The following is a 26,976-nucleotide window of genomic DNA, read 5'->3' on the forward strand; positions in this document are numbered from 1 at the left end:
TAACTGAATCATGTAGAATCGAATCAATCAATAAGTAAATGTTCTTATCCAAAACAACAGTGCTAAAAAAAATCAATAATAAAAAAGGGTGTTTTTTTACAAAGTGAAATAATTAAACCAAAAGTGAGCCAATAGTTAAATAAATAGATGAAAAAAAAAAAGTCCCATGTACAAGATAGTGTGATCAGGTGTATAGATTCCCAACAACCATTCAGAGGTGATTCTTCCTGTATATATTTGTGAACCTTTTTAGAGCTGAAAATATATTTATTGATGTAAAGAAAAAACAATGGGTGTGTCAACTATTACAAACAATTCAAGTGTATATGATCGGAAATTCAAAACAGATAGGATTCAATAACAGAAGGCATTATTAAAGAACATCCTCGACAGTGTTGTATCGAATGATTGGGAGCCATAAAACCATACATGGGCAGGGTAAAGAAACTCATGGTACCATACAAAGCTTTAGGCTAGCCCTCATAAAGAGATGCGAAAGAGAATACAGGAAAAACGACAGAAAAACTATCAAGGCTCAAAAGGAAGTGATCTGTAAGAAGAAAAGGAAATGGAAGTTTATAAGGTGTAACAAGAGGTAGAAAGGGAAAGAGGAAGATGATGGAGAAGAAAGAGAAAAGAGAGAAGAGAGAAACAGGGACATTATGGAAGAGATATCGGGAGGAATAGTAAAATGTAAATAACGCATAGCAATAAGCGGAGAGGCTGCCTACCAGCAGGAGGAGGAACCAGGGGAGGCCACGGACCAGCTCCTAATATTGCGAAGCTATACTTAAATCAAAAAATTATTAATAGTTAGGAAGAGGAGAGTCGATTTTTAAGGGAGTAAGGGAAAAATTTGTCCAAACGAGCCATAAGGCCATAAAGTTGGGAAAGCGTTATTACCTAGGGCCAACATCTCCTCTGTGCGCATAATGTCATTCATTACCGAGACCCAGGTGGCCAGAGGCGGTGTCCTTTCCGTCTTCCAAAATAATAGAATAAGCGGACGAACAGCCGACAGGAAAATACACAGCAGGCCCCTTTTTTGAGTGGTAACAGAATCTGGTAGCATGGAAAGGAGAGCAATCGCAGGTGTGCGGCTTAGGGTGGCCCCATAAATTATGTTATAAATCTGAAATACCCAATTCTAAAAGGGTCCGATCCTCTCACATTCCCACCAGATGTGTAGATAAGTTCCAGTTGCTCTGTTACACCGCCAGCAAGAATTCAAAGTAGAAGGAAACATTTTGTGTAGTGTCTGTAGATCCCTGTAGCAACAGGATACAATTTTAAAGTTCTTTTCTTGCGAGTAACAGGAGATGGAGGATTTATGTGTGAAGAAGAAGGAAGTTTGCCATTCAGTGTCAGTAAGCATCTTGCCCAGGTCCCTAGACCATTGTACAGTGTATGTGGGTAAATCGGGTTGGGTGATCTTCTGGAGAAAACAGTAGAGGGAGGATAAGAAATAGCTAGGGGCTTCTTGCTGAGTGCAAATCAGTTTGAACTCCGTGAGAGGCCTGTGCACATCAGGGGAGAGAGATGGGGCTTTGGAGAAGGATTCAAAGTGCAAGGATGTTAACTAGTTGGTCACATTGTGGGATGCGGCTGGTGGAGCCCGGGAAGGGGTGGGCACAAAATGATGCGCAACTGGCCAGGAGGCTTGGGTGAATGTGCCAACCACGGAGGTCCCCTCTCCGGTAGTTGTGAACCTTTTTAAATATTACGTGCTCCACTGCACAGAAACAAGGATGCGCCTCTTACCAAATGGATCGACCTTTGCAGGTCTACACAGCCTTTTTGCATCAATGCAAGCAAAGAGTGCGTCATCTATAGGATGACACTTTCTTAGCAAATCCAGGCTCTTGGTATGGATGGATAACCACATCTCATTAACATCAAGCTGTGCTAGTAATCCACAGTCCAGCTCATTGTATCACACATGAAAAAGCAGGAAACTCATTGCGCAGACATCCATAAAAAACTATTTATTGGTATAGACATGTACTTACAAGAAAGGATTATTATGGGCAAATTGGTTACACACAGCTTCTAGTGTCCTTACAGATAAGACACCTCGCTACCACTACCGCCAACGTTTGTACGTACAATGGCTACGTTCATTAGAACGCAACGTACGTTGGGCGGTAGTGGTTGCGGTGACGTCTTATCATCTGTAAGGACGCCAAACACTGTATGTAACTGATTTGCCTATAATATCCTTCTTGTAGGTATGTCTATACCAATAAATAGTTTTTTATGGATATCTGCGCAATTTCTTCGTTGTTTCATCCTTTTTCATGTGTGACACAAGCTGGAGTGTAGATAAATAGCACAGCTTGAGGTTAATAAAATGTGGTTTATCCATCCATACTGAGAGCCTGGATTTGCTAGGAAAGTGTCATCCCATAGATGAGGCGCTCTTTGCTTGCATTGAAAAAGCTGCAAAAAGGCTGTGTTAGACCTGCAAAGGTCGATCCATCTGGTAAGAGGCAGATCTTCTTGTGTGTGCAGTGGAGCATGGTGTATTTAAATAGGTTTACAAACATATTCAGGAAGAATCACCTCTAAATGGTTGTTGGGAATCTACACCTGATCACACTATCTTGTGCATGGGACTTTTTTCATCTATTTATTTAACCATGGAATCACTTTTGGTTTGATTATTTCACTTTGTTTGCAAAGAACATCCTTTTTCAATTGATGCTATTAATGATTTTTTTAGCACTGTTGTTTTGGATAAGCACATTTACTTTCTATACATGGTATTTTCTATTGTTACGTGCAATATATTTAAGTGCCATTTCCATATTTTTTGAATTCACATATATGTACACATTTGTTTTGACGATTGACACCTTGATATTTTTTTTCTAATCTATCAATACCTGGGCCTCAACAGCTAGGTTGTTCAAGTGACCAAGAAGCAGAGTGGTAAACCTGTCAGAAAAAGATCCAGACAATGGTGGAGCACACACGGAGAGTCTGCTAAAAGTCTTATGAGGTTTGAGTATCACGTCACCTGGGCTAGTTTAGTGCAATAAGATTAAACAAAATGCCATCCATCTCGATCCTGTAGAGAAGGTGAGGAAAGAGTTTCAGTGAAGCAAAGGAGCAGATCAGGTTAAACTGATCCCACAGAATCACTGGGAAAGCTAGAGGATTCCTACACCCCAAAGCAATCTTGACCAGTCTGTTGTTGAACTTGGAAGCCAGAAGGTCCTGCCCAACAGACCAGTGGAAGGAAGGATTTCCCGGACTCCATAGCTGGACTTGTTTTGGAGGTCGGATGCTTACAGGTCCAGAGTCCCAGCATCCCATACCACTAGGATTTTGAGTTGCAATGGTCTAGAATAAAACTTGGCATATGGAACTGCCCCCCCAAAAAAAAAAAACACCAGGACATTTGTGAAAAATCAAAGGTTTGGTTGGCTCCGGGACTGTATCATCCGAGCATGGGAGCGGAGAGTTTGGAGCTTTTCCTGAAAAACCCTAGACAGAGAAGTATTCAGGAGAAGACCTGAGTACTCCAAACATGGAGTCTGTTACAGTGCTGACTTCTGGGGGCTCAGGATCCACTGAACCTATGCATAGTTTAAACAGTTTGGTGGAAAAGGACTTACAGAATATGCGGTCTGTTCATTAGGAGGTTGCCCAGATATCCCATTATACGTATGCGTTGGGAGCGAAGCAGGGCAAATGCAGAGGATAAAAACTCAAGAATTATGTGTATATATATATATACACATATATACATATATTTACATAAAAAGTACAGTAAAACTGCAGGAAAGGGCACTGGGGGGCAATGTAATGTGATTTTTTTTATTTTGAACGGTATCAGTGTGTTTGGTGTGTTTTACATTCGAATTTGCCGCCGGTTCCACCCCCCGGCGGACGTCACGTCGCCGTAGACAGAAGCCGGGGCTCGCAGACGATCGGGAGGAAGCTCCGCCGCCGCACACCGCCCGCATTCTTCGCTGGATCCCGGAGAAAAGGTAAGTAAAACCTCTTCCAGCATCCAGCGATCTTCCTAGCGCTACCCCGAGTGTGACTCGGGGTTACCGCTTTTGGCTCTAAAATCTAACCCCGAGTCACACTCGGGAATACCGCTAGGAAGGTTAAACAGTGACCAGATTTCAGTAAAAACCCAGGAACCATTTATTTTCCAAAAAAATGGCTATGATCCCTTAAAAGAGAAGCTGCACCAGAGTAGTGTAGAGTTCCTTTAGTCTTTGCAGAAAAGTTAGCAGGTTTGACAACATGAAGCAGGGCAGAGGCACAGTTTGAAACTTGTAGTGCCTGGATACCACATTCTAGACCCACATATTTGAAATGTCCTGGCACCAGGTGGCTGCAAAGGCCAACAGACATTCCCTAACTCTGACAAGTGTGGGTGCCCCATCATTGTGAGAAGGACTTACTAGCAAGTCTGGAGAATTTGGGAGTCTAGAATTTACATAGTTAGTAAGGTTGAAAAAAGACAAAAGTCCATCTAGCTCAACCAATCAAAAGGAAAAAAGAAAAACACAACTATACAATCCCATGTACACAATCCTATACCCACAGTTGATCCAGGGGAAGGCGAAAAACCCCAGCAAAGCATGTTTCAAATTGCTACAGCACAGGAAAAAACTCCTTCCTGATATTCCCTGGATCAACTTTACCTAAATATTAGTACCTAGTTATATTATGTACACCTAGAAAAGAAGCCAGGCCTTTTTTTAAAGCAATCTGAGCTGGCCATAACCACCTCTGGAGAATTTACAGCAGAACTGAGCCCCAGGCTTTGCTCTGAACTTGATTGCCTGCGAGAAACTAAATAGACTCTTCTAAAGCCCCGTACACATGTAGCGATTGTCGGCCGTAAATATTCGGCCGCCGAACGATCGGCCAATTGTCGGCTTGTTAGTATGATGCTTCCGACAACCGACAGCGACTTTTCGGCCGAACAGAATCTGGTGTGCAGGGATTAAAATTTTTGTTGGCCAACACCAGAACGGCCGATTGTTCGCCAGTCAGTACAGAATTCGGCCGACAAACAGCCTTTTAGCAAGACTGGGCATGCTCAGAAAAGAAAAAAGACACGGAAAGTTAACCATCACATGACATCACTTCTGCATTTAGCTGTTGTTGGCCGACAAAATTTGTGTGCAGTCTTTAGCACTTTTCAGCCGACAGGACAGCACCGGACAAAAGACGGCCGTTTAATCTGCCGACATTCGGTACGTGTGTACGGGGCTTTAGTCTCTGAAGTAGAGGGCTTTACCCCTTTTTGCTAGAGCAAAATGTTACTTTCCCACAATATTGCCTTTATAAAGTTGTCCAGGGATTCACTAAGAAGGCATTCGCAATCAAAGGGCATACACAATTGGCATTTCTTGCACTGTAGTTCTACAGAACAACATTTGAGCCAAAGGGCCCTTGCATATGTACGGAAAGGAAACTCTACATGTTAACCTATCAATACAGTAGAATGGGGCCATAGGCATAAGCTCCGGTTGCTGGCACACCAAGGGATCGGCGAGAACAAATCCACGACCCTGAGATATATACTTGGCATAAGCTCCGGTTGCTGGCACACCAAGGGATCAGCGAGAACAAATCCACGACCCTGAGATATATACTTGGAACAGACATCTAAGGTCTGGCAAACAGACATGGCAGCAATTGAAGGGTGCAGGCAAGGCCTGCAAGAGAGAATAAGGCCTTGGAAGGGACGCCTTCCAAGGCCGCCAGTGTACAGTGACATATCTCCACTTCACAGTCATTGGTTGCTGGGACCACGAACATGCTGTATACTCTTTAACGGCTCCCGGCCGGGCCCTGAGGTGAGACGTGACGTGATGTCCCCGCCCCCTGCTGCTTGTCATCTCTTCCTCTCGCGAGGTGCGATGTGATATGCGTGCTCCGCCTCCTTCAGCAGGACTCCCGGCACAGCTCTCGAAGCCTCTGTGTAGCTTGTTATCTCTGCTGGCTCCCGCTCCCTGCCTGTCTCAAGGTATGTGGGGTGTTTACAGGGGCACGATGATGGACACATTTACTCTTAAGGGGCACACTGATGGGCACATTTAATGTAAGGTTCACTCTGATGGGCACAACAAAATGTGCCCAGCAGTGTGTCTCTTAACATAAAATATGCCCATTAGTGTTAACATTTACATAAAGCAAAGGGCACTCTAATAAACAGCTTTTTTGTTAAGGGGCACTCTGATGGGCAAATTTTATGTTAGCAGGCACTCTGATGGGCACATTTTGTTGTGCCCATCAGAGTGAACCTTACATTAAATGTGCCCATCAGTGTGCCTCTTAGGAGAAAATGTGCTCATCAGAGTGCCCCTTATTTTATGTTAATGTTCACTCTTCACTAATGTTAAGGGGCACTCTGATGGGCACATTTTATGTTAAAGGGCACAATTATTGTAAGGTTCACTCTGATGTGCATAACAAAATGTGCTCATCAGAGTGCCCCTAATATAAATGTACCCATCAGAGTGGCCGTGAATATAAATGTACCCATCAGAGTGACCCTTAACATAAAATAAGGGGCATGCCGATGGACACATTTTATGGTAAAAGGGCACACTGATGGGCACATATTATGTTAAGGGGGCACTATGATGGGCACATCTGATGTGATGGGGGACACCTGATGTATAGGGGCACTGTGATGGGGCACACCTGATTTGATGGGGGACACCGGATTTGAAGGGGCACTCTGATGATGGCACCTAATGTAAGGGGGCACTCTGAAGAGGACAAATGATGTAAGGGGGCACACTGATGGGAGACATCAGATGTAAGGGGACTTTCTGATGAAGAAACCTGATGTAAGTGGGCACTTTGATGGGAATACCTGATGCAAGGGGGCAATCTGATGGGGACACCTTATATAAGAGGGTACTCTGATGGTGGCAACTGATTCATGGGGGGTGCCCAATGTAATGAATTACTCTGGTAGGGGCACCTGATGTAAGGAGGAACACAATTGGGGACATTTACAGAGAATTACCAGAGTGTGTGGAGGAAACAGTAAGAAAAACGCAGCTTGCGCCAAAAAAAAAAAAAAAAAGGAAAGAAGACACGTACAATCTTTCATTGTACAGACTTGTGATTCGGACCTCGGGCGGAAATTTTTTTTAGCGACCGGACCGCCTTCAATTTTAATTCACTACCCCTGATCTATAGGATCTTTAAACACTGGTATGCCCTTTACAGGGACAGTCAAAGTCCTGTTAGGACATAAAATGGCCAGATTCACTATGGAGACAGTACACCTTTTAAGGAGCCACTCCTAAATTGGCATATTCCCAAGCAAACTGCTTGGGAGGAACAAAATTTTTTTCTGAATTAGGCCAGTCACTATTTAAAACAGGTTAAATAAGTGAGTGTATAGAAAATGTTTCAACAGTCTCAGGGCTTTTAAGGAAACCCAGGCTGGTAACCCTAAATAAGGCTGACATATTTATTTCAGGTCTAAGCACGTGCATGAATAAGGACTGAATAGATATGAAATCCATATCTATACCTTTTGGAGTTATGTCTTCTTACATACCAATTCATCAAACAAGGATAGGCTACACATTCCTCTTCATCCACAGCAGACTGTGCAGAAGTAGCTGCAGCTACAGTGAAATCAGAGTTGAGACCCAGGTAGAGATTAGTGGTCTGGGCTAACGGTGCCATGTTCTTTTGAAGGTACACTGCAAGCTCCCTAGAATATTAGTGGATCGTAAGCTGGAAGGGCTTGCCGCCTTTGTGTCTATGATCCATCATATTAAGTATGTAAGTGAGGGATTTCCCACAAGAGGTAATCGCAAAACTCTGGGGGAGCAGGAAGGATAAATACCAGCTGTGACTTTGTCAATGTAAGACAGCAGGGGGGTTAAGAGAACATTCTGTAGGAGCACTGTGTGGCTGCAGCTGAGGAAATGCCATGAAGGCCAAGAAGGTCCACGCAAGCTCTAGAAAATAGCACAAATATGCTCAATAACGTAACGGAAAGAGAGGACCTGCAGAATCCGCAGTGGTGCATAGGTAGTAAAGGATACTCGGGCCCATATTAAAAATTGTGTTGTACCTTTACCTTCCATTGGACCACACAAAGTATTGCAGTTTGAACTTTAGTGTTAACCACTAAAGGGGTTCCCAGGAGCAGTAGAGCACACCCTAGGCACCAGGTAATGGTCCTGGGATACCCTGTGCCCCCCTCCATGCATGGCACACTGCAGGAAGACAGGCAGGAACCAGGAAACATGCCTCATTCTTCGGCGTCACTGTGGGCTCACTCTGCAATGATTTTTCAGGTACAGAGTTCCACCAGAAAGGTGGCCGTAGACCTGTATTGCACTCTGAGCTTAACCCATAGACTGCACTAAAGGTGTCTAGGAGATTGTCTAAGCAGAGCCTAGTGCCCTCAGGATGGATTATACAGGATTGGGCCTTGACTTAAAGGCTATGCAAAGGATCGGCTAACTCAGAGAAATGAAAACAAGCCCCATTGGCTCTGCAGCAACAAAAGAAGATAGCTAGAAGAAAAAAATAGTCCATTCTATAAAACCAGAAAAAGAAACAAAGGGTTTTCTTCTCCCTGAGGACATATGATATCCGCTCTCCTAGGACACTAGCAAAAAAACTAAAGCATGATGGGAGTGGGAGGGGTCATACTAGGTTATACACATGTATCTGCACTATTTGTTTTAATGGTCACTGTATCAACTTGCGTATTTATCCCTATGATTTATGTATTGTATTACCGAGTTGATATGTAATTTCTTTGCTGCAGCCATGTCACGATCCTGGCATCAATTCTTACAGCCAGCAACCTGCTTTCCGGCAAAAGTGATCCGAGTGGCTCAACAGCCGCCCATTCACCTTTACAGGGCTTGGACCCCCCCCAACGGTTCCTGGGCTCTCCCATTCCATTCGGCTTAGCACAGAGGAGAAGGAGGCACATCTGTTACAGGTCGTCCTCTGTGTTAAAAAAAATCTTGTAAACAATAAAGATTCAGTTACATCTATTTTCAGTTCTTTGTTTACTGGCTGTTAACTGATCTGTGTTTGATCGGCTGCCTTGGAAGGCGAAGGAGGAATCAGGGGTAAAATTGACTCCTGATCTCTTAAAAAAAGAGTACCTGCCATTACCCCAGCTATCACAAGGGATGTTATTCATCCCTTGTGATAGCAATAAATGTCAATTTAAAAAAGTACACAAAAAGGAAAAAAAAAAAAAAAAAAACACCACTCCCATCCCATCATGCTCAAGCTCAAATGCAAGCACACACATAGGCCCACCATGCATTCAAAAGAATGTAAATGGTGACTGTACCACATATGTGAGGTATTGCCCGCAAATGTTAGAGTGAGAGCGCCAGTGCTCATGTTTAGCTCTAAACTGGCAACTTGTTAAGGCTTTTAAAGTATCGCCTATGGAGATTTTTAGGCACCATAGTTTGTTTACAAGCGAGTGAAATTTAAAGTTTTGACATGTTTGGTATCTATATACTTGGCATAACAATCTTTTATATTTTACCAGCTAAAAAATTGGGTATTTTATTGCAATGTGTTAACTAAAATGCTCATTTGAAACGGCCGAGCAAATATCATGCAAGATCAAAAAAATTGCAACAACCAACATTTTATTCCCCAGGGCCTCTGCTTTCATAAAATACATAATGCTTGCGGGTTCAAAGTAATTTTCTAGCAAAAAAAAAAAAAATCATATTTTTTACATTAATGTGAAAATTTTACAAAAATGCCCTGGGCAGCAGATGGTTAAAGTAAAGGAAAACCTTTCAATATGCAGACTGCAACTTACCAAATGATTAAAAAAAAAATTGTGGTCACATTTAAAGTAGTTGTTAAGACTCAAGGTTTTTTTTACCATGCATTCTTCTGTGTGCAGCAGCCCCCCCCCCCCAATACTTACCTGAGCCCCATATTGATCCAGCGATGTGCACGAGATCAGCGGCTCTCCAGAGTCTCTACCTCCTAATTGGCTAAGACAGCAGTGTGGGAGCCATTGGCTTCCACTACTGTCAATCACAGCCAGTGAGTCAATGAGGAGAGAGTGGGGGTGGGGACAGGGCAGAGTCATGCTTAGTGTGTGAATAGACACACAGAGCAGCGGATCGGGAGCGAGCCTGCTTGGGTGCTCCATATTAAGCTGCTTGCTAAGGGGGCTGGAGGGAGGGGCCAGGAGCCCCTGGGCGGACCCAAGAAGGGGAGCTTCAGAGCTGCTCTGTGCAGAACCACTGCACAGAGCAGGCAAGAATGACATGTTTGTTATTTAAAAAAAAAAAAAAAAAACTGGCTTTAATATTTTAACCATTCAGGAATTCTGCATGCTTCGACTTCCAATAAAAAAATATGGTGGATATATAATTTACCCAAGGTAAAATAAGGAAGCTCTAAGTAGTGGCTATCTAACTTCAGTCCTTGTTAGTTTTAAACTAAATGGGGAAAACAAACTTTTATCTACTACTCTCATTTAATGTGGTCTCTTTCCTCTCCTTCTGTCAGACACCCTTGATCAAAAAGCGTGGAAATCACCTCAGTGGAGACACAGACAACAACCAAATATAGTCAAGAGTTTTACTTCTCAAATCTATCCCAAACTCAAAAAAATCTTGGTTGATTTAGGCTTTAATTATATTCAGAAAGTAGCTGCTGAGAGGTTAAAAAATAATAATAATAATACAAGAATAAATGTATCTGCTTTTTTCATAGTAAAATTTCAATAGCATGATTGGCCACAGCAAACCCATTATTAGATGCCTTTCACGGTTTAAACACTTAACTGATGACAGATGAAATGTAATGAGTTGTTGCATCTGCTTTTGTTTGCATTCTTTTAAGCATTGGGAACAGAAATGGCAAGTGCAAAGAGAGTATATTCTACTAGTCATGATCATGATGTACAGTGTAAGCAGTGTATAAAAAGCCACACACACATGAATGAAAGAACTGATGAGAATTATTGTAAGATATAGGGAGATAGCAAACTACATTTTGACTTATTTATCATCTGCATTAAGCAATTCACTCCTGACTTGCTTAGTTTCCTTCCATGTTATCGCTGGGGAAAAAGTTTAGCAATCCCTGAACTTGCCAAAAAGGCACATCAGGCCAAACGATACTATCAGTTCTTGAATTATAACATGACCTGCACCAAACTACATTTAAAAATAAAATGGATGATTTCCGCGCTAGGATATGTATGACAGGCTGCAGCCTACCTCACATATCCCAATAGAGGGATATGAAATGAAATAGGAGTTAAAGTGAGGGATGGGTGGCGCTGCCTGAGAAGCCGAGGTGTATCAAAACAAAATACTAATGCATTTGGGCCTATAATATGTAAAAAACAAATATAAAGTGCTAATATTTTAGGCCTTTAATGTGTAAAAAAGTATCTATATCTATCTATAATGTATAAATTAAGTGCTCTGGTTGCAAATAAAGTACAAAAAATCAATGAACAATACGTCTCATGAATATATGACAGGATGTGGTGTAATAGAAAGTGCTCTCAGTGAAAGGAATGCAAAAACACAATAGGTGAACTATAAATTAATCTCAAAAATATGTCAATCCATATAAAGTGATGAGTGCACAGACCAGTGCAGGTAAATCATAATCTCTAGTGATAAACCGTGAAGAAATACAAAAACACACAATATATAAATTAATCTCAAAACAATATATTAATTCATAAGTCCATATAAAGTGACAAGGTTCAGAAACCAGTGCAGGTGGATCACGATCTTTGGTGAAAAGCTGTGAAAGTGGGTACACTCGTGCTCCCCCCCCTCTCTCCGAGGTCCACATTCATCAGAATATGGAACCCCTGCAGGGGTCACAGGCACCAACCAAACAGCGGTATATCTCTTTCTCCACCTCTACCTGCAAGATCACAGGGGGGCAGAAGGTAAAAACCCCTAGCAGGGGTCGCAGACATCATCTAAGCAGCGATATCTCACTTTCCACTTCAGTATACTCGATCCCAGGGAGTTTCCATAACAGGTTTATTAGGGTAAAAAAAGAGACATCCAATAGTGTGATTTCATACAACATATTTATTTATTCAATACAATTAAAATGTACTTACAAACAAGCGGAGGTAAAAAGCCTCAAGTTCCAAGTATCTATACAAGCGCTGGGTCCGGAATGCGATACGTTCCACGGACCAGAAATGCGAGGCTGGAAGTGACGCAATGATGCTGTAGTCATTTCGTCAGAATGACGTCATCAGGAGTGCGGACCTTGGAGAGAGGGGGGAGCACGAGTGTACCCACTTTCACGGCTCTTCACCAGAGATCGTGATCTACCTGCACTGGTTTCTGCACCTGGTCACTTTATTTGGCCTTATAAATGAATATATTGTTTTGAGAATAGTTTATATATTGTGTGTTTTTGTATTCCTTCATGGTTTATCACTAGAGATTGTGATTTACCTGCACTGGTCTTTGCACTCGTCACTTTATTGTGCTTTTGCATTCCTTACACTGAGAGCACTTTCTATTATACCACGTCCTGTCATATATTCATGAGATATATTGTTCATTGATTTTTTGCACTTTATTTGCAACCAGAGCACTTTATTTATACATTATAAGTACATATACATTTTTTACACATTAAGGGCCTAAAACATTAGCACTTTATATTTGTTTATTACATATTATAGGCCCAAATGCATTAGCATTTTGTTTTGATACACCTCGGCTTCTCAGGCAGCGCCACCCATCCCTCCCTTTAACTCCTATTACATTTAAAAATAGTTAGTAAAGTATAGCCATTGGTGAGGCTACAAACTCCTCTATTGTAAAAGTGCGTTCACAAAAAAATGTATGTATTTAGGAATCTTCTATATACTTGGTCCCCTTGTTTTTTTTTGTTTTTTTGGACTGCACATACAAATGTAGCTTCTATCTCCCCTTGTATGATACTAGATGATAAATATTTCTGAACACACACTGCTCACTGCTAACCTTCCTCATGCGAACTATGTCATCCTCTTTTTCAGAAGGCTGCTGCAAGGTTGTAAAAGGAAATTAAAAGACAAACAAAAATAGGTATTAATTAAAAAAAACAAACTACTTATAGAATGGTAGTGAAAAATTGCAACAAATCTTGGATTAACATGCAGGATCACCAGTGGGAACAGTCAGACATGCATTGCACTTCAAACCAGGGGATATCATATTAGGTTGATTTTATGGTCTGGCCATTTTTGTGCAAACTGTGATTTGTGCATGTCTGCATAAAACTTCTTTTGTAAAATATTTAAAAATTCCATTAAGCAAGGGGATTCGCCACACACTAAAGTTTGCTTCTGCTGTGTGAAAACATGTGAATCCCACACTATCTCTTTTCATACTTTAGAAACATGTTGATTCCATCCCACCATGGTCCTTCTAATATAAACAAATTATCTTGGACTATCCTATGCATTCTGGTTTAAACCTTCTATGTAGTTGTAAGCAGTCAATCCACCTATGACCAAAGCTAAATGATTTATTACAATAGATGCAAACAATACTATGATAACCAACCTGCACTTGTTCTCCATTAACAGTAGGTGAGGGAGGACCCTTTGGGGATCTCTTTACGTCCTAAACAGGGGGGAAAAAGACTTGGTTACAAACACAATACAGATAACTATGGAAAAGTTGCCACCCTGTTGTACACTGTTCAGTACACTAAGAAAGTGACAACCTTTTAACAGAGCTACCGAACAGGTTTTCACCACATAATGAGATTAATAGCTCCTAATAGGAACCTGTGATGTGGGAAATATAGTAGCTGCCTTTGCTGCCATGTTTTTAAAAGTGCAGGCTTCAGGGTCATCTTCTTGCTTCCGGCTTCACCAGCTAATGAATCTGGAACAAGCATGGGGCCATTGAAGTCAGATCTTAATTTCACAATTTTGTTCCAATTCAGTGACCTAGTAGGCAATCACAATGACAGCCCCAAAGTCTGTACCTTTGAAAATAAACAAATAAAGGTAACTTTTTAGTCCTAACAAATTCCCTTTATAAGTGCACAATAAATGGCTTCTGTTACTGCATATGGGCCCAACTATCACTTTTATTTGTTATGGCTCTAATTTAAATTTTTCTTTTCACAATAGAAGTTTTTTTTTTTACTAACTATTATTCATTTGGAATGTCAGTGTAGTCGACCAGCATGTTTATTTTTAAAGTGTAACTTAAGGGTCAATACCCACCTGCCCAACGGTCCCTTGCATTTTCTTCTGAGTGCCAATCTCCAAGGCCTCTTCACCGACCAGCGCGTAATTATGTCACTCCTGCACATGCACAGAAGCAAGCCATTCTGGCATTTAGAGACTGGCCCCTACCTGCCTGCTCTCAAACAGAGCAATTAAAGACTACCTGCTTGCTCTTTTGTGGTTTCCGCATTCAATGTTTTTTTTTTTTTTTTTTTTTAAGAAGAAAACAGTTAAACAGAATCCCTTCTATCTGGAAGCACAGAAACAGAACTTCGAAAACAATCTCAGAAACAAAGAACAGGAGAGCTCTACAGTGGAAATGCTGCAACTACACTAAAATAAGCTATCAACCTACCCAACGTCCCCACCAATATCCTACCTCTTACAAGTAGGAAACAAAGTGATCTATTTAGGAAGGATAATGAGGTGAGCTTGTTTATTGTGCCCTGCTCCCTTGTAAAGAATGGAAGAACACCCCCAATACATCAACACTAATAGAGGGTTTTCAAAGAAACAAGGATATACAAAATGTTTTCTTTTTAAATGTTCCTTTAAATGTACCCTAAAAATGTTCTTAAAAGTAATAAATAACAGAGAGTAGTTTCAGTTACCTACACAAGACAGTTTAAAGCGGATCTCCAGGTTTCCTGTGACTGGTCTAAACAAACTATTTCCTTTACTAGGTGCGCAATTGGCTCCAAGCACTGTATGTTGCTTCAGCTACATACAGTGCCTTGCGAAAGTATTCGGCCCCCTTGAACTTTGCGACCTTTTGCCACATTTCAGGCTTCAAACAAAGATATAAAACTGTAATTTTTTGTGAGAATCAACAACAAGTGGGACACAATCATGAAGTGGAGCGAAATTTATTGGATAGTTCAAACTTTAACAAATAAAAAACTGAAAAATTGGGCGTGCAAAATTATTCAGCCCCTTTATTTTCAGTGCAGCAAACTCTCTCCAGAAGTTCAGTGAGGATCTCTGAATGATCCAATGTTGACTTAAATGACTAATGATGATAAATAGAATCCACCTGTGTGTAATCAAGTCTCCATATAAATGCACTGTGATAGTCTCAGAGGTCCGTTTAAAGCGCACAGAGCATCATGAAGAACAAGGAACACACCAGGCAGGTCCGAGATACTGTTGTGGAGAAGTTTAAAGCCGGATTTGGATACAAAAAGATTTCCCAAGCTTTAAACATCCCAAGGAGCACTGTGTATGCAATAATATTGAAATGGAAGGAGTATCAGACCAATGCAAATCTACGAAGACCTGGCCGTCCCTATAAACTTTCAGCTCATACAAGGAGAAGACTGATCAGAGATGCAGCCAAGAGGCCCATGATCACTCTGGATGAACTGCAGAGATCTACAGCTGAGGTGGGAGACTCTGTCCATAAGACAACAATCAGTCGTATACTGCACTAATCCGGCCTTTATGGAAGAGTGGCAAGAAGAAAGCCATTTCTTAAAGATATCCATAAAAAGTGTCATTTAAAGTTTGCCACAAGCCACCTGGGAGACACACCAAACATGTGGAAGAAGGTGCTCTGGTCAGATGAAACCAAAATCAAACTTTTTGGCAACAATGCAAAACGTTATGTTTGGTGTAAAAGCAACACAGCTCATCACCCTGAACACACCATCCCCACTGTCAAACATGGTGGTGGCAGCATCATGGTTTGGGCCTGCTTTTCTTTAGCAGGGACAGGGAAGATGGTTAAAATTGATGGGAAGATGGATGGAGCCAAATACAGGACCATTCTGGAAGAAAACCTGATGGATTCTGCAAAAGACCTGAGACTGGGACGGAGATTTGTCTTCCAACAAGACAATGATCCAAAACAAAGCAAAATCTACAATGGAATGGTTCACAAATAAACCTATCCAGGTGTTAGAATGGCCAAGTCAAAGTCCAGACCTGAATCCAATTGAGAATCTGTGAAAAGAACTGAAAACTGCTGTCCACAAACGCTCTCTATCCAACCTCACTGAGCTTGAGCTGTTTTGCAAGGAGGAATGGGCAAAAATTTCAGTCTCTCGATGTGCAAAACTGATAGAGACATACCCCAAGCGACTTACAGCTGTAATCGCAGCAAAAGGTGGCGCTACAAAGTATTACCTTAAGGGGGCTGAATAATTTTGCACGCCCAATTTTTCAGTTTTTTATTTGTTAAAAAAGTTTGAAATATCCAATAGATTTCATTCCACTTAATGATTGTATCCCACTTGTTGATTCTTCACAAAAAATTACAGTTTTATATCTTTTTGTTTGAAGCCTGAAATGTGGCAAAAGGTTGCAAAGTTCAAGGGGGCTGAATACTTTCGCAAGGCACTGTACATTACACATTGCTGGGTTCTGGCATGAGACAGAGACTTCCTTCTCACACCTGGAACAAAACAGAGTCGGTATGAGCAGCAATTGGCCATTCATAGGCAGCTTTGTATTCTGTGGAGGATTGCAAAGCTTCCTCCGATTGGCCAAGTTGGAGAAATGTCATCAGCTCGCCTCTCCGCCTCGGCCAATTAGGTGTAATATCTGCAATAAAAAGAAAAACATTCTTTGCTTGGAAGCGTGTATACATAATGGCTAGAGCTGTGGAGATCAACCTATTCAATATAGGGTGCCTCACTCTGTGCCCCCGATACCACAAAAGTGAATATAATGCTATAGAAATCACTGCAGACCTGCAACAGGAGATGCTCAGAGACTGCAGACCTGCAACAGGAGATGCTCAGAGACTGCAGACCTGCAACAGGAGATGGTCAGAGACTGCAGACCTGCAACAGGAGATGGTCAGAGACTGCAGACCTCCAACAGGAGATGGTCAGAGACCGCAGATATCCAACAGGAGATGGTCAGAGACTGCAAACCTGCAACAGGAGTTGGTCAGAGACTGCTGACCAGCAACAGGAGGAGAAATTAATGTGCTATGGGGAGTTGTTGGAGATTGCAGCCCTGCTTCAAGAGACTGTTAAAGGCTAAAACTATGCTACATGAGCCTGCTAGAGATCACTGCTATTAAAGCCCTCTTACAAATAAATGCTTAGACGTTTGTACTTCCTACAGCTCCCTTACAACTTTCTTACACATTTGATATTGCTCTCAGCAAATTCACATTATGATAAAAAAAAATTTAAAAAAGGGATGGAGAGCACAAAAATTAAGACATTGTGAAAGAAATAAAGCAAACCATATAAGTACTAGAAACCAGCCTAAAGTATATGTTGTTTCCTTCATTGGCTTAAATAAGCACCAAAATACAGAATGTTATCTGCAGGGGTCTCGAGGGCTGCCTAGTGAATGCTAAATGGCTGCACCAAGAAGCTAGAGTTAGCAATGTAACATAATGATACAATCACCTTAGGGGAGATTCTTGGCTCTGGGATCCGTTCCTGAGTTTTCTTTTCTTCAAATTTAGTTGATGATGCTTCTCTGTGAGCAGCAGACTCTCTGGAAGGTGTAGACTGTATAACTACCTGGCTTGGAGTGATGACAGGTGCAGACACTGGTCGAGGGTTGCGTTCAGGGGTGGGCACCGCAGCTGTTAAACACAACATAGGAGATTAGAAGGTCACTCTACAATGATATACATTGAACAGCCCTAACGATAGCACAGCAACAACAGTTAGGGCTCTAATTTGAATGCTACTAATTGTTTAAGTTAAACATGTATGCATGATGTCAAATTTAAACTGCAAAAAAAAAACAAAAAACCCAGACTGGGCTAATCTAGTAAAAAGAGGTGGTACCATTTTTTTCTAAAAATAAAAGCAAGCAAGGCAGCAGAGCATTTAGTACACATGCAAAAGAGTTCATAAAGCAACTAAGCTGAAGACCACCAGCAAACCATATTTGGACCAAAGCACTGCAGAAAATGTATTATGCAAAGTTTTCAGGCCAAAAATACAGTGTTGATAATGTGGGCAATAATAAGAATTAATAAATGTTTCTAAACCTCTTAGAACTAATATAATTTAATAACCAAATGTAGGCATCTTCTCTCCCGTAGTATACAGCTGCAAGAAAAAGTATGTGAACCCTTTGGAATGATATGGATTTCTGCACAAATTGGTCATAAAATGTGATCTGATCATCATCTAAATCACAACAATAGACAGTCACAGTCTGCTTAAACTAAAAACACATAAAGAATGAAATGTTGACCATGTTTTTATTGAACACACCATGTAAACATTCACAGTGCAGGTGGAAAAAGTATGTGAACCCCTAGACTAATGACATCTCCAAGAGCTAATTGGAGTGAGATGTCAGCCAACTGGAGTCCAATCAATGAGATGAGATTGGAGGTGTTGGTTACAGCTGCCCTGCCCTATAAAAAACACAGTTCTGGGTTTGCTTTTCACAAGAAGCATTGCCTGATGCGAATAATGCCTCGCACAAAAGAGCTCTCAGAAGACCTACGATTAAGAATTGTTGACTTGCAAGCTGGAAAGGGTTATAAAAGTATCTCCAAAAGACTTGCTGTTCATCAGTCCCCGGTAAGACAAATTGTCTATGAATGGAGAAAGTTCAGCACTGTTGCTACTCTCCCTAGGAGTGGCCGTCCTGTAAAGATGACTGCAAGAGCACAGCGCAGACTGCTCAATGAGGTGAAGAAGATTCCTAGTGTCAGCTAAAGACTTACAAAAGTCACTGGCAAATGCTAACATCCCTGTTAGCGAATCTACAATACCTAAAACACTAAACAAGAATGGATTTCATGGGAGGATACCACAGAGGAAGCCACTGCTGTCCAAACAAAACATTGCTGCACGTTTTCAGTTTGCACAAGAGCACCTGGATGTTCCACAGCAGTACTGGCAAAATATTCTGTGGACAGATGAAACCAAAGTTGAGATGTTTGGGAGAAACATACAACACTATGTGTGGCGAAAAAGAGGCACAGCACACCAACATCAAAACCTCATCCCAACTGTAAAGTATGGTGGTGGGGGCATCATGGTTTGGGGCTGCTTTGCTGCGTCAGGGCCTGGACGGATTGCTATCAGGAAACATGAATTCCCAAGTTTATCAAGACATTTTGCAGGAGAACTTAAGGCCATCTGTCTACCAGCTGAAGCTCAACAGAAGATGGGTGTTGCAACAGGACAATGACCCAAAGCATAGAAGTAAATCAACAACAGAATGGCTTAAACAGAGGAAAATACACCTTCTGAAGTGGCCCAGTCAGAGTCCTGACCTCAACCCGATTGAGATGCTGTGGCATGACCTCAAGAAAGCGATTAACACCAGACATCCCAAGAATATTGCTGAACTGAAACAGTTCTGTAAAGAGGAATGGCCAAGAATTACTCCTGACCGTTGTGCACGTCTGATCTGCAACTACAGGAAACGTTTGGTTGAAGTTATTGCTGCCAAAGGAGGTTCAACCAGTTATTAAATCCAAGGGTTCACATACTTTTTCCACCTGCACTGTGAATTTTTACATGGTGTGTTCAATAAAAACATGGCAACATTTCATTCTGTGTGTGTTAATAGTTTAAGCAGACTGTGACTGTCTATTGTTGTGACTTAGATGATGATCAGATCACATTTTATGACCAATTTGTGCAGAAATCCATATCATTCCAAAGGGTTCACATACTTTTTCTTGCAGCTGTATATTGTGGACATGTTTTTTTGACATTCTCAGATAACCATTGCTAAAAACAACACAATTCTTTTACCAAATTTCAGAATGGCCTTCCAAAGGGGTTTTGAAATAACTGTCAAGTAAAAGCAGGGAACTTAATAATGAAATAGTGGACCATCACTGTAAACCATAAACTGTATTGTGTGGTATATAAATGGCAGAAGGTTTATCAATAACCTCCCTATGCAGGAACATATCCGTGTGGACAGAACTTTGTCAATTGGGTATCCTATGCAGTGCTTAAAAAAAAGCTAAGTAGGAAGATAAAAATGATGTGCCATATTAGCCAGCCAAGAAGAAACGAATTTCATTCACTTTGCAGAAATTAGTAACATAACACTTAGTACCTAGTTGGCCTACAAAACAAGAGGTATTTCATTTAACATCGCACCTAAAAAAAAATAACAGATTATTCATAAATATTTGCTGCATCTAGTGTCTTCTATGTAATATCTGTAACCTGTTTTTCCTTGGATATTAGCTGAAGGCACAGACAAGTCAAGGTGCCGCAGATCTTTATTTCAGGCATGATGTGATGTGAAATGAAATGTTTAGTTGATTAGCAAACAAAAGAAAACAAAAACTTGAAATATAGATTTTATTTATATTAAAAAAAGCAGCACAGTCTGGCACAAAGGGGCTTGGGTAATAATAGCCAACAATTTCAGCCTCCACACAAAATGGTACCTGGCTGCTTAGTTTTCACATCTACTATATGGAGCTGCTCAACGCCATTTATCTCTTCCGGCCGCTTGAGGTCAGACTGGTCAACATTTTTGAATGTGATCTCTTCTGGAAACAAGTTTGTAAATAAAAAGTGTGACACAGAAGTTGTTGTAAGGCCACACCCAGCTAAACAACCAACAGAAAAACACTTTCATTGCAAAACAGGTAAGGGCCAAATTATTTATGTCCCAAGCTGCTCAATTGGCTACAAATCTTGCAAATAACCTAACACAAGGTTAAACACAACTGTGCACTCCAAAAAAAAAAACATAAAACAATAACGGAGTTGTAAAGGCAGAAGTTTTTTTATCTTAATGCATTCTGTGCATTAAGATAAAAACCTTCAGTGTGTAGCAGCCCCCCTCATACTTACCTGAGCCCCATCTGTATCCAGCGATGTCCACGAGTCCTTTGGCTGTCCGGGACTCTCCCTCCTGATTGGCTGAGAAACAGTAGCGGCGCCATTGGCTCCTGCTGCTGTCAATTAAAGTCAGTTAGCAATCAGGAGAGAGAGTAAGAGGGGCGAATGGCAGCTCTGTGTCTGAATGGATACACGGAGCTGCAGATCGGCTCAGGTGCCCCCAAAACAAGCTGCTTGCTGTGGGGACACTCGACAGGAGGGAGGGGCCAGGAGCAGCAAAGAGGGACCCGAGAAGAGGAGGATCCGGGCTACTCTGTGCAAAACCAAATGCACAGAGCAGGTTAGTATAACATGTTAATAAAAAAAAAAAAAAAAACACAAGACTTTACAATCACTTTAAAGTGTATGTTTATCCAAAACATTTTTCATTGTGCGTTTTATAGGGTATATAGTAGGGAAGGGTTAAAACCAATATAAAGTTGATTTTTGTACCTTCTCTTCTTTACCCACAGATACAACAGTAGGTTAAAAGTAATCTCCCCAAATGAGGGTGGTCCCGCTGGAAGATTTTCAGTTGCCTCTTGTTCCTCTAAAATATTGGATTCCTCTCAGTTTGATACTCAGTGACTAAGGAAAAGAGAGGTTTATCTCCCTAACAAGAACACAGACTGCAATAAAAAAAAGTTATGTCTAGAGATACACCTTTACCACTTTGCGACCAACCGCCCGCATTGTACTGCGGAAGAGCGGCTGCTGAAGGCAAAGCAATGTATCCATACGTTGCTGCCTATTTTGGGGTTTAGTAAGCACGCATGTGCCCCCCCTTGAGTCAGCTCCCACTGTGATTGTACCCAGCAGGAGCCTGTCAGCATGTTCCGGCCGAGACCTGCTGATTGGCTGTGTCCAACCACAGCCCAGAGCTGTGTTGACATTCAGCACAGAGCTCCGTACACAGGGAATGATCTCTGTGTTCTCTTTGAGATCTATTAGTAAAACCAGCACATTTTACACACAGGCACATATTTGACCCCTAATCGCCCTAGATATTAACCCCTTCCCAGCTAGTGTCATTAGTACAGTGACAGTACATATTAGCACGGATCACTGCATTAGTGTCACTTGTGATGTCAGTGGCAGTCAGTTCAACACCCCCAGCACTAGTTAGTGACAGATTGCCTGACGCACTAACGCAGTCCCATGAAAAGGCATTGATCACCGCCACTGGTAGTTTAAAAAAAATAAATAAAATTCCAGGTTATATACACACACACCATAGTTTGTAGGCACTATAGCTTTTAGTCAAACCAATATAAAAACTTATTGAGATTTTTTTCTTTTTTATCAAAATCGTAGCAGAATACATTTTCGCCAAAATTTATGAAGAAATTTATAGCAGAAAGTAAAAAAATATTGTTTTTTTCCAAAACGTTCGGTCTTTTTTCATTTAGATCACTAAAAAATAAAAAATCCAGTGGTGATCAAATATACCACCAAAAGAAATCTCCATTTGTGTGAAAAAAATGTATATAAATTTTAAGGAATACGGGGGGCTGCCATTTTCGACCTGAAAAACCTACTTAACCAGCTATCTCTGACCTCAATGCTTAATAAATCCCTAACCCATTCAGTAATTCATTAAGTCAGGATTACTTATTTGCATACTTATTACAGGTCACTAACTTTTTGGATCAACAAGAAAGACAGGTAACTAGAATGTTCCGAGCAATAGCAGCGTTTTTATCTGCTCAGTACAGATTTAATTTAAATACCAAAATAACATTTGTAAGAAAAAACTGGTTAAATGATAGGTTAGCTTTAGCTTCTACTAAGCAATTAACACAAACAACATTCCCATTAATAAAAAGTTCAGAAAGGCTTTAAAGCACTGCAGCAAAAGCATGTGCTAACAGTACATAACTTATTACGCTGGCAGAGGCAACAACTAATTCAGCATGTTAGGCCACACACAGCCAATGAGGCTAACGTTCTAACATTCACACTTTGAAAAATGAATAGTGTATGCATGCTCTGTGATGGAAGAAACACATGCCCACCATAACACTCCAGAATTTGTGCTGTCATCTAAATCTAACAGTGTCATTAGTGCTGACATCTAAATCTAACAATTTCATTCCCAATTTCCTTTGTAACAGGTAAAAAGCAAAGCAATGCTGTTTTCTGCCCAATACTAACATAATATAATCTTGAACAGGATCAGCTTGTTATACTTTGCAGTCCATAGTGTGCATCTACATCAAAAATCGCTCCCGCACACTTAGAGAATGTGATTTACTAATTGTACTAAAAGGTATAAAGCGGGGGGGGGGGGGGGGGGGCAGCGCAGTGTACTCAAGCTTTCTCATAGACTTCTATTAGATTGTGCGTTTTTGGTGTGTTTTCTGAAAGTGTACATAGATAGAGCATGCAAGACTTCTGGTGCACTTTCAGAAAATGCACCAAACTCCCCCATCTAATAGAAGTCTATGGAAAAGTGCTGGTAACTAGCATAAAAACCATGGGGACATTGTGCTGCACCAAGACTGCAGGGAAACCAAAGCCAGGTAGTGTGAAACGACCCTGATGCTACCATTATTCTACTAATATTAGTTTGCTAGGATAAATGCACAAATGTTATAGTTGCCCATCCACATTCTATTCTTTCTGGTGGAGGGATACGGTGATCTCTGTCTATTGACAGATACCTGATGCAAAGACTTTTAGAGATTGATGAAGACAGGGTCTACTTTTGTATATTATTCTTCACAGCCAGTATATTAAATACATTAAAGTAGTCTTAAATACAAAAGCAAACATTTATTATATTTCAGCTTACCAATTCTTGTTGGCTGAATTCTTTTTCTTTTTTAGGCTTCTTTTCCTATATTTTCACCCGTTGACCTGGCCAGTAAGCCTGTTTTTTTTTAATAGAACAAGCTATTCTGCAGATGTAGCAGTGAGAGAGTTGAGACAAACCATTTACCACAGGAGTGCTTATAACGATCAGCTTTTATTTATGTAAAACCTTTATCCCAAAAGAAAAAAAAAACGGTTGCTCTAACTGCTTAAAAAGTGTGAGCTTGAGTTCAACTTAAATTTTCTAGTGTATCTAAAGCTGCTAGGGCATCGAATGCTCCCTCTATCCCCCAGATTTACAAAGCTGTAGTCAAAAGGTGTCTCTGTTGCTTCTTCATCCAAAGCGTAGGCACCTTAAGGCAGGAAGTGTTACCAACCAGATCACCAGGTGAAAACCAAAAAAATTACAAATGCAGCCACCACATCTAATGACTGGTAAGCTGCAATATATTACATTTTTGCTTTTAGGCCTATTACTGAGTTAAATAAAGGCAGTCACCTAGAGATCTTAGAAAATGTTAGGCAAGGAACATGTACCAATATATGTAAGTAATGCATGTATGTATTCAACACTGCAGTCCTGTAGTTCTATGAACTAAGACAAGGCAGATAGCTGTAGAATGCATAGAACAAGAAGCAGTATGTGCAGGCAGAGAACAGCCTAGAAACTGCCACATATACCTTTGTGAGACACCGTTGATGGTACAGTTGAAAATGGATTCTCTAACTCAAACACTTCCACGTCATTATCATCATCTTCTAGGGTTCTTAGCTCAAATGAGGCATGCCTTTTCTTTGCTGAGGCAAAGATTAGCAAGAATTTGTAAAAGTTCAAACAAAACCACTGGTTAAAGAATGCATACTGTACTGTAATTGATAAAGGGAAAACAGGAAGTATTTGAGGTGACAGAAGCTGCATAAACACTATATCTTTGGGGACAATGCAACCAATTTAAGCATTCTTGGTACAAATAGGTATGACATTAGGTACAACTATTCTCAGGCTTAGTGTCACTAAAAGTTAAAGTATACTGAATAATCTCAGGTGTCATTTTTGATTCCTCCCCTTTCATGGGGGAAAAAAAAAAAGAAGATAAAGAGAAAAGTTCAGGATTTAGGAAAAAATATTATACTCACCTAGGTGAATGCAGCAATGATCCAATGCTGCATTAGTCCCCCCGCAGGCTCTGCACTGAGAACTTAGCGATCAAACAATGCCGATCGCTCAGTTCTCAGCATTCTGTGAGCAGAGAGTCGGAAACAGTCAGCCACTGGCTCTCTGCCCCTCCAGCGCACACTGGAGGGGCTGGCTCAGGCTCTTGGCGGCTCGCTGAGAGGCTGAGCCAGCTGCTGGTCCAGGGTTCTAGGTGGATCCTGACCATATGCTTAGGATCCTTTCAGAGCCTGAACTGGCTCTGTGACGTCACCCGACAGCAGGCTTCAGCCCGCTGTCAGCTAAAAACAGGTAACATGAGTACAAAACTAACTGAACTCATGTGATTCATAGAAGTGTAGCCAAAATAGCTTTCCCAACCCCATGAGTAACCTCTGGTTGGCAGAATGAAATACGCTGGGGCGTGGCATGGGGGGGGGGGGGGTTCTAGCTGAGACTGCCATTCACTAAAATAGGTAGTAGGAACCTGATCCCTAATGGAATAAGCCTAAACCACAGTCTGTCTGATCCATCTGGAAATTACCACAGCAGAAGCTGCAAACCCTTTGCGAGGTCCATCTGTGAGGACAGATAGTGAGTGACTTTCTAAAAGACTCCATAGCTGCCAGGTACACCCTTATTGCCCGAACCACATCCAGGGAATGCAAGGCAATTTCCTTAGGATTTTTAGACCTGGGACACAGAGAGGGCAACACCATGTTCTTAGTCAAATGAAAATCAGAGATGACCTTTGGAAAGAACGACGGACATGGATGAAGAACCACCTTATTCCTGTGAACCACCAGATAAGGAGAATGACAAGACACCGCCACCAGCTCCGACACCCTGCGCGCAGAAGTAATAGCCACCAAAAAGACCACCTTCTGGGACAATGTAAGCAGGGAATGTTTTCAAAGGGAGGCTTATGGAGAACTGACAACACCAAATTGAGGTCCCACGGCAGCAATGGAGACTGCACTGGAGGAACTCATTCCCTGGAGAAAGGTACGCACCAAGGAGTGTGTGTGGCCAACGGACATTGAAAGAAAACCGCTAAAGCCGAAACCTGGCCCTTGATGGTACTGAAGGCCAGTGCTGCTTAACCCCTCGTTGGAGGAAAGCCAAGATCCGAGTCACCGAAAAGGAGCGAGGGTGAACCCTGAGGGATTCACAATTTGGGTTTCTTTTTTAATTTATACTTACCTAGGTGGATGCAGCATCAGTCCTCTGCACTGAGCTGGCAGAATTTAGATCAATACATGACCGGCTTAGGTCAGGAAAGAGAAATGAGGTCTCAACACCACCTTATCCTGATGCAGAACCAGGAAAGCGCAGCCGACTTGGAGACTCTTTGATCATGCTGGGAGCCAAACTGGTTCAGATCCAGGTGTAGTAAGGAAAGGATTAATTCCACGGAGAAACTCCTAAGGGCAAGTAAAGAAAGCCTTCCCGCATCTGATGATAGACCCTCTGGGAAATAGACTTCCTGACTTTTCATGTTGTGGGAATCATCAATTCAGAGATGCTCCTCTCTCTCTAAAGTGGGTAAAATTGGTCTCTGGTAAAGCCCCCAGAGCACCCAATAGGACTCCTACCAGGGCTGCATACCACATCTGTCTGAGCTAGTCAGGAGCAATGAGGATGGCCAGAATACCCTCCATCTTGATCCTGCAAAACGGATGAAGAAGTTGTTTCAGGGACGGAAAGGCATAGGCTGAGGCTTTTGGGGGGAAAAAAAAGCATAGACTGCCTCTGGAGAGGATCCTTTTACCAGTAGGCAAATCTGTTACGTTTGTTGTTAAACCTGGTCTCAGAACACCTCCAGGGTGTAGGGACCATTCCCCTAGTTCCAGATGTTGTCTGCTTCCAGATGTGGATGTCTGGGACAAAGTTGAAACATAACGTTTTGCCCAGGACAGGATCAGATCTACTTATCTCGTCATTGTGAGACATCTGGTTCTTTTAAACTGCTGTAATGTTTAGACAGTCAAAAG

The 26,976-nt window shown here is 41.5% G+C and overlaps 1 protein-coding gene across 12 annotated transcripts in view; it reads right to left on the minus strand.

The window, feature by feature from the left end:
* The window catches only part of EPB41 (erythrocyte membrane protein band 4.1), a 367,791-nt gene that overhangs the window by 84,326 nt on the left and 256,489 nt on the right, over nt 1-26,976 (minus strand). For 5 of the 12 annotated variants that reach the window (XM_082247681.1, XM_082247679.1, XM_082247680.1 and 2 more), the window contains exons 12-16: nt 24,511-24,627; nt 20,577-20,681; nt 17,596-17,777; nt 13,554-13,613; nt 12,990-13,031 (exon numbers count right to left, since the gene is read on the minus strand). In XM_082247681.1, the coding sequence (XP_082103807.1) occupies nt 12,990-13,031; nt 13,554-13,613; nt 17,596-17,777; nt 20,577-20,681; nt 24,511-24,627 (506 nt within the window). The remainder of the gene's footprint in view (nt 1-12,989; nt 13,032-13,553; nt 13,614-17,595; nt 17,778-20,576; nt 20,682-24,510; nt 24,628-26,976) is intronic. The other 7 variants (XM_082247676.1, XM_082247683.1, XM_082247678.1 and 4 more) reach the window with 5 other exon arrangements.

Source organism: Pelophylax lessonae, assembly GCF_965119305.1.
Source record: "Pelophylax lessonae genome assembly, chromosome: 2".
In the NCBI taxonomy this organism is placed as follows: domain Eukaryota; kingdom Metazoa; phylum Chordata; class Amphibia; order Anura; family Ranidae; genus Pelophylax; species Pelophylax lessonae.